The sequence below is a fragment of the Echiichthys vipera genome (assembly GCF_963691815.1).
Source record: "Echiichthys vipera genome assembly, chromosome: 13".
NCBI classification, from domain to species: domain Eukaryota; kingdom Metazoa; phylum Chordata; class Actinopteri; order Perciformes; family Trachinidae; genus Echiichthys; species Echiichthys vipera.
In genome coordinates, this window is record NC_139838.1 from 23,702,872 (window position 1) to 23,711,544 (window position 8,673).

At 40.6% G+C, this 8,673-nt stretch overlaps 1 protein-coding gene across 1 annotated transcript in view; it reads left to right on the forward strand.

The window, feature by feature from the left end:
* Positions 1 to 8,468: 8,468 nt before the first annotated feature.
* The window catches only part of LOC310955392 (cyclin-dependent kinase 5 activator 1), a gene marked incomplete at both ends in the record, with an annotated part of 1,096 nt that continues 891 nt past the window's right edge, over positions 8,469 to 8,673 (forward strand). Inside the window, 1 exon segment of the mRNA XM_083925210.1 lies at positions 8,469 to 8,672. Within this exon segment, the coding sequence (XP_083781336.1) occupies positions 8,469 to 8,672 (204 nt within the window).

Sequence of the window (8,673 nt, forward strand, 5' to 3'; positions counted from 1 at the left end):
AAATGCTGAGGCAACGTTTCATGTCATTCATCCACTTTTAATCTCAGGTTTAAAAAAAATAAAATGTCAAAATGGGGATTATGGTGATACTAACAGGCATCACAAGTCTGTTTCCGTGTGTGTGTGTGTGTGTGTGTGTGTGTGTGTGTGTGTGTGGTGTGTGTGTGTGTGTGTCAACAGAGGACAACAACAGCTCTTTTCATGTCCATCAGTGTATCCGGGTCAGCTGTGCAGGAGATGCTGAGAGTCCTGCAGCTGTTGAAGGGAAGAACAGCAGAGAAAATGAGGACGGAGAAAGGATAGTGTGTGTGTGTGTGTGTGTGTGTGTGTGTGTGTGTGTGTGTGTGTGTGTGTGTGTGTGTGTGTGTGTGTGTGTGTGTGTGTGTGTGTGTGTGTGTGTGTGTGTGTGTGTGTGTGTGTGTGTGTGTGTGTGTGTTGAATGAGGAGATCTCCCCTATACAGCTCAACCAGCCAACCAGTCAGCTCACACTGACGTAAAAAACCTAAACAGCAGAGAAAAACAAAGATGCGTTTATGCCGGATGAGGACTCTCGGCTTGTTTTATCTGCGTCTCGTCGGCTAAAAACTTCATCATTCTGAGTTTTATTTGGGTTAAAACGAGAGATTTTAAACGTGTAATTTAACAGCCCTCTGTCAAGTACAATCATATCGTGCTGCATTCATGTGCTGTCAGAATAATCAGAAAAATGAGTTCCCAACTGGAACAACAAGTCAGAAACGACTCAGGAAGTGGGTGAAAATGTTGGTGCCAGGTTGGAAGTAAGTGAATGTTGAGTTAATGGAAAAACTTTTTTATTAATTCACATATTTCATATGAATGATTTGCTCAGATGTAATTTGTAACATATATTAGGTTATAACCCTTAGTTTCTGTCCATGTAGAGTGACCTAGATTAGTTATCAAAGTTATTCATTAGCATTAACCCTGATAACAAGTTTGCTAAAGCAATATTTTAGTGGTTTTAGATAATTTTACTAATGCAGCAACAACAATAAATACTGGAAACAGCTATCAACGTGTCGTTTGAACGGTCTTAGGAACAAAACATCATCTTCCTTGTAGCGTCCGAGTTGTTTCCACATTCAGACCTGAAGCTCATGAACGCACCAAAATCACAAGAAGGACGAGACAACTTGGGAAAAGGGACGATCCGAGGTGAACTTGAATGCACCATCCCAACACTGCCTTCATTCATTTTGTATAGGCCTACTACTAACTACTGCTTTGCTACTAACGCATAGAATACTATGCGTTAGTAGCAATTGACCTACGTATCGTGTGTTTATTTCATTGTTATTTTATTGGTAATTTGTTTATTTTTCGTCTTTGTGTTGCAGCTGTTTTCTTCCTTCTCTGGTGAGATAACGTCATAAGCCCTTTAGGCGTTTCTAATTCCTTTTACTCCTTTAATGCATTGTGTTATTTGTGCAAATGAGACAAACTAAACTTAAAGAGATGTTAACAGTGTCTAAATGTTTGCCCTGGAGCCCGGCTCTGTTAATTGCTGCTTGTGGAGTCTCTGAGGATTCAACCACAATTCAGACAACCTTCTGCCTCCTCAAGGGAGTAAATCTGATGTGTTTTCTTAATTTAAGAAGAAATGAATTATGCCATGAGAGGTTTACCTGTTGACTTCAACAAGAACACAATCTATGGTTGAGTATGTTACTCCCTCTCCTTCCATAATTGACTCCTATTGCCTATTTTTCAATTGGGGAAACAGCGTATTTTATTCCTCTACTCTTTGTTTGTTATGTCTTATTTTAGTTTAAAAAAAATAAAATGTCAAAATGGGGATTATGGTGATACTAACAGGCATCACAAGTCTGTTTCCGTGTGTGTGTGTGTGTGTGTGTGTGTGTGTGTGTGTGTGTGGTGTGTGTGTGTGTGTGTCAACAGAGGACAACAACAGCTCTTTTCATGTCCATCAGTGTATCCGGGTCAGCTGTGCAGGAGATGCTGAGAGTCCTGCAGCTGTTGAAGGGAAGAACAGCAGAGAAAATGAGGACGGAGAAAGGATAGTGTGTGTGTGTGTGTGTGTGTGTGTGTGTGTGTGTGTGTGTGTGTGTGTGTGTGTGTGTGTGTGTGTGTGTGTGTGTGTGTGTGTGTGTGTGTGTGTGTGTGTGTGTGTGTGTGTGTGTGTGTGTGTGTTGAATGAGGAGATCTCCCCTATACAGCTCAACCAGCCAACCAGTCAGCTCACACTGACGTAAAAAACCTAAACAGCAGAGAAAAACAAAGATGCGTTTATGCCGGATGAGGACTCTCGGCTTGTTTTATCTGCGTCTCGTCGGCTAAAAACTTCATCATTCTGAGTTTTATTTGGGTTAAAACGAGAGATTTTAAACGTGTAATTTAACAGCCCTCTGTCAAGTACAATCATATCGTGCTGCATTCATGTGCTGTCAGAATAATCAGAAAAATGAGTTCCCAACTGGAACAACAAGTCAGAAACGACTCAGGAAGTGGGTGAAAATGTTGGTGCCAGGTTGGAAGTAAGTGAATGTTGAGTTAATGGAAAAACTTTTTTATTAATTCACATATTTCATATGAATGATTTGCTCAGATGTAATTTGTAACATATATTAGGTTATAACCCTTAGTTTCTGTCCATGTAGAGTGACCTAGATTAGTTATCAAAGTTATTCATTAGCATTAACCCTGATAACAAGTTTGCTAAAGCAATATTTTAGTGGTTTTAGATAATTTTACTAATGCAGCAACAACAATAAATACTGGAAACAGCTATCAACGTGTCGTTTGAACGGTCTTAGGAACAAAACATCATCTTCCTTGTAGCGTCCGAGTTGTTTCCACATTCAGACCTGAAGCTCATGAACGCACCAAAATCACAAGAAGGACGAGACAACTTGGGAAAAGGGACGATCCGAGGTGAACTTGAATGCACCATCCCAACACTGCCTTCATTCATTTTGTATAGGCCTACTACTAACTACTGCTTTGCTACTAACGCATAGAATACTATGCGTTAGTAGCAATTGACCTACGTATCGTGTGTTTATTTCATTGTTATTTTATTGGTAATTTGTTTATTTTTCGTCTTTGTGTTGCAGCTGTTTTCTTCCTTCTCTGGTGAGATAACGTCATAAGCCCTTTAGGCGTTTCTAATTCCTTTTACTCCTTTAATGCATTGTGTTATTTGTGCAAATGAGACAAACTAAACTTAAAGAGATGTTAACAGTGTCTAAATGTTTGCCCTGGAGCCCGGCTCTGTTAATTGCTGCTTGTGGAGTCTCTGAGGATTCAACCACAATTCAGACAACCTTCTGCCTCCTCAAGGGAGTAAATCTGATGTGTTTTCTTAATTTAAGAAGAAATGAATTATGCCATGAGAGGTTTACCTGTTGACTTCAACAAGAACACAATCTATGGTTGAGTATGTTACTCCCTCTCCTTCCATAATTGACTCCTATTGCCTATTTTTCAATTGGGGAAACAGCGTATTTTATTCCTCTACTCTTTGTTTGTTATGTCTTATTTTAGTTTTCTTTGTTTTGTTGTTTTTTTAAAAGAAAAGTTTGACATTTTGGGAAAAACTAAAAAAGAAACAAACACTTTCTCGCCAAGAGTTCGATGAGAAGATCAATATCGCGTTTTCCTGTTAGCTAAGCATGACGCTGTGCTCTGTCCAAATGTCATAACGTCCACCGACCAGCACCTCTAATCTCACTAAAAAACAGGTTTTAACGCGTACACAACTGAAGCGTGAAAAACAACAACTTACAGTTTCTTTGGACAGAACCAGTCCAGCTGTTTCCCTCTGTTTCCAGTCTTTACGCTACGCTAAGCTAACCGATATTTTCATCTTATTCTCTGCAAAATCGTGAACAGTTATTTGCATTCAGTTCCCTTTTGATTGAAGATGATTGTTCATTAATGATAATCCACATGTCTTCCTGTATAACTTCTGTATTATTAGATATATGCTGCATTTCTATAATAAAAGAGTTGTAGTGAAGCACAGAAGGAGGGGTTCTATGTCTCCTGCAGGACGACTTTTCTTCCTCCCCAACCGGTGCAGACAGATGTCCGTCCTCCACAGAGCTGGGTCTGTCCCACGTTCTCACTGCCTGTTGAAGGGAAGGTTTTCAACGCCACCGTACTCACCGGGGGAATTGTTGGGTCTATGTAAATCATGAATAAGTCAAAGAGTGTGGTTATTACCTACTCTGTAAAGTGTCCTGAGATAACTTTTGTTATGATTTGGCACTGTAAATGAAGTTGAATTGAATTGAATTGAATTCAGTCAGACAGCATGTTTCAGAAGCTGCCAAATGAGCTTTTAGATGATGTCTGTGAGGTTTTAAAGTGATTCTTGATCAATCAGCGGATTAGCTCTGACTAAAAAAGGCTCCAGATAAAGAAAGTCTTTCGAGGTGATTTGTTGTTGTAGTTTTCAGCCTTCTGCTTTGAAAAATATTCACTCATCTTTTAGAGTTTACTGCTGCTTGTCTCTTTTTCTCTTTTCTTAATGCACTTAATAGAGGTTTCCGTTGACAGGCTGAAGGTTTCGGGTCCTTCTGACGGGATGATGACTGAGAGAACATCTTCTCCTCTTCTGTCTGTCTCAGGGGACTTTCCTGTCCTTCAAAAATCCTGTGGGAGGTGGGAAGACAACCCCGTACAACACTGAGTCACTCACGCTGACAGGCACTATATGACAGGTTTGAAAGTTTCTTCTTCTGGAGTCTGCTGGCAGATCTTTGACAAACAAGAGAAGGAGGACAGTTTCAGGTGTATTTGCACAAAGTTACAGACTGTTTACACCTTTAGTGTAAATGTATTGTTTGTGTTTTACAGACAGGGTTCACATAAAAACATATAAAAGAAAAACAATGTACTGTAATTTGTAAGTAATCTAATGATTACTATAGAAATTAAGTCCAGAGCAAAGAAGGAGCTCAGGTGACGTTCTATAAAGCCACGTTTTCATCAAACGCTTCACGAACCGTACGACGGTCAATCACTTAGGTAGCGTGTTTTTTTAGCTTGCACGTTTCCTCCTGCACTTGTTGTTTTCCTCTTCAGATACGACTTTTCGACCAAGACATCTTGAGGGCCGGTTCAGAGCAGGTGCCCAATCTTGAACCGGTTCTTCCTGTTTCGACAGCCAAAGAACCGGCCCTCGGCCAGGAAAACTGGTTCCAGAGCGGCACCAACTCTTTGCTGGTCTTGAACCGGCACCACTTCTTGCATGCTTTAAAAAATGTTGTGATTTTAGAATTTGTGTATTTCATTGTTGTTGTTTTTTGTCAAAATTAACAACTTTTCTAAAGAGACGTCTTCTTCAGTTGTGGTCTGAGAGGCAGTCCATACAAGTTGATTACCGAATGCACTGGAGTTCAGTTCAGTTGTTCCAGTGTATTCAGCAATCGACTTGTTTGGGCTGCCAATTACTAAAGCTTGTAGCATTCTAAAACAGTCTTTTTTAATAAACTCCGGGTTTGCTAACTACGTTGTTGTTGCTTCATGTTATGTGTAGGGTTCCTAATAATGCTACTGCAGAGGTTTGGTGCTATTTCGAGCAGTATTAGTGGTTATAAAAAGCTGTTTTGGATGATTCAGCGCACTGCACCGAGCTGCTCAGTGTTAGCCATGTCATGCTGTTAGCGATTTCGCTGTAAATAGGTGATCAACGAAAAAAAACTGTCTCGATGACTTATTTGATGTATATTCATGCCAAAAACAATCATGGAATGCAAATACACCAGATTTACACTTTAACCAAGTCGTTCTGGTGCCTAAACCTCACTGTTATGGTCACGTACCAGTCAGTCATACTGTATTTCGTAAGATATCCTACTCATACGAGAAAATGATGAAACAGAAAACCAACATCGACAACATGGTGCCGTTGTGCAAGAAAGCCAGATAAGTGGACACATCAGTACACTTGAGATGAAGGAGACATGTCTCATCTGTTCGTCTCCTAATGAGAGACCTGAAGCGGCGTCCTGAGGGCAAAAGCTTAGATGGGTAACACAGTGGTCTCTTGAGTTGGGTTTATTTTTGGACCTATAAGCACAGTGCAAAGAAGGAACCAGATCAAGGGTCAGTGGGTGTTGATTGAACTTCTTTACACTGTAAAATGAATGGAGTTGTTGTTGTTTTGCATTTCTTTTGCTGAGTTTTCCGTGTGTTGTCGTGTTTCTCCTCTTCCTATATCGTCTGTTTATGTCTTCTCCTTATTCTTCTTATCGCATCCGCCTCATTATCACGTGTTTATGTTGTTTATCTTCTGGTTTCCCATAAGGTCACATCTTTAGGGAATTCTTGAGATGCAATCTAACAGTTCCTCCTCTCTGAGTCTTAGTTATTACAGGAGACACAAAAACTAAAGCATTTTGATAAACAGCCCAGCATCACTGTCTAACAACATGCCGTTTACTGAGGGCGTCTGAAACTCAACTCCTTGATTATTATTTATTTACTTTATAGATAAGTTATAGAGTTTACTCTTTCTAGTTCACATTAATGCACTTATTAATGTGAGGATTAATAAATGTGAAGTAAGCAGCTGAAGTTTGTCATTTAGTTGCTAATAAATGGATTTTACTCCAATTAAACCTCTCAAAGGGATTTAAAACGTATTGATGGCTGAGCATTGAGAGCATTAACTGTTAATAAGGCAATTAGTTAAAACGTATAATAATAATAACTAGGGTTCAGGCGAAACAACACACTTCTCTCTGTGCACACCACAGTGTCTAATCCTCTCTTTCCCGTTTGTCTCAGTTCTCAGCTGAACATGACTGTCAATCTTTCCTGAATCCTCCAGCCTATCAGAAGTTGTATATTAAGTCTGCTATATATGTGTATTGTTTTTTCTGATTAAATTAAACTAAATGTCTACATATATAGGCATGTGTGCTACTAGTAATAGGCATATGTGCAAAATAGGTTTATTATAGGATAATCTTTAAAACCAATGCAATTGGTAATGTAATAATATATATTTTTTAATATTAAATGTAAATCATGTGTCATTTATAGTTAGAGTACTTCACTGTGTGTGTTTGTGTGTGTGTGTGTGTGTGTGTGTGTGTGTGTGTGTGTGTGTGTGTGTGTGTGTGTGTGTGTGTGTGTGTGTGTGTGTGTGTGTGTGTGCCCTGTTAGGAGGAGTCTGTGTCTCTGGGAGGCGTGTGTGTGCGCGCTCACTGGCTGCTCAGCCTCTAACGTGTGAGCAGCCCGTTCAGAGGTCGGGCTGCCGGGACCGACCATCGGTCAGTAGGCGACTGAATCGCTCAGCGTGCGGACACACAGCTGCACCGGAGACCGGCGACAGAACCGGGAGACTTTACGCTCGGACCTGAGAGATGGAGTGCATTGAAAGGACTGGGACACTGTGAAAGTTGCGCGTTCCGGACATGGAGACACAAACGAAAAGGCAGTTAATCGCGATAAAGTCAGCCCCCATTCCCGCCTGAGGTTTGAGGTGCAGCGGAGGATGACACCTGCACTCCGGCTGGCGAGGACCGACGCTTTGTTCCACACTTCAGCATCTTTGAAGAAGAGCAGGTCAGAGCTTCTGCAAGAGTGACTTTCTGCCTCTGGTTCTGCAGACAGACCCGCTCAGCATCGTCTGCAGAAACAGCGCTTTTGTTTTGCGCAACTTTGGATCTTTGCACTGCGGCAAAACATATATGTATCATCTCGTACACACCCAGGTGAGCACCAGCTCTGAGGAGGATAGTGGTGGAGATTTAAATGTTTGTCTCTTTAAACTAAAATAAGGATGTTTATTGTCTATTTTAATCAAATAATATGTGGGAAGAATGTGCGTAAAATGGGTTCTTTACGCACCATTCACCATCTCAGCGCCTTCATTTAGTCATTAAGGAAAGGATCATAGTCCTTTTAATAGTTATGAATCCAGGAATTTTTCATAGTTTTCAGAGAATATGAGCTCACAGATTAAATGAAATGCACTCAGGCTCTTGATTAACGCTTTTATTTCCACTTAAAGCTCCGAAAAAATGGTCTTCACACATATATTCTGTGTAAAACAAAAGACTGCATGCAAATAAAGATATTTTCCATCATTTCATACACATTTGGCCTGATATGTTATATATAAATATTCTCTAGAATTTAATATTAAGTGGGTTTTTTAATCATGTTTGATTTTAGGTTAATGTCTCTTTAAAATGTGTGGCCCATATTTAAAATGGGATTATTATTTTATTTGAGTCCATTTGTTTAATCTCTCTCTTCCTGTGTTTTATGTTACAGCCTTATTCATCTGAACTGTGTTCTGTTCACGTTGTTGTCTGCACTCATCTCTTCATGCTGTTCCACGTTCATCTCTGCTGGAAGTAAAGAAATAAAAGAGAGCTGTGCTTCAAACGCGTCCCGTCTCTGCTGCAACAACAACAACAACAACAACAGCAGTAAGGCAGTTTAATCTGTGGAGCACTGACTCACCATGGGCACTGTACTATCACTGTCTCCCGGCTCTCGGAAATCAGGCTACTATGACAACCGGCCGGGCTCGCTCAGCCACTACCCGAGCATCAGCAGCCGCTCTCTCAACAGCCAGAAAGACCGCGGGCTGAAGAGGGGACAGTCCATCTTCCTCCCGGCGCTCACGTGGAAGCGACTGGTGGCTTCAACGAAGAAGAAGGGCAACT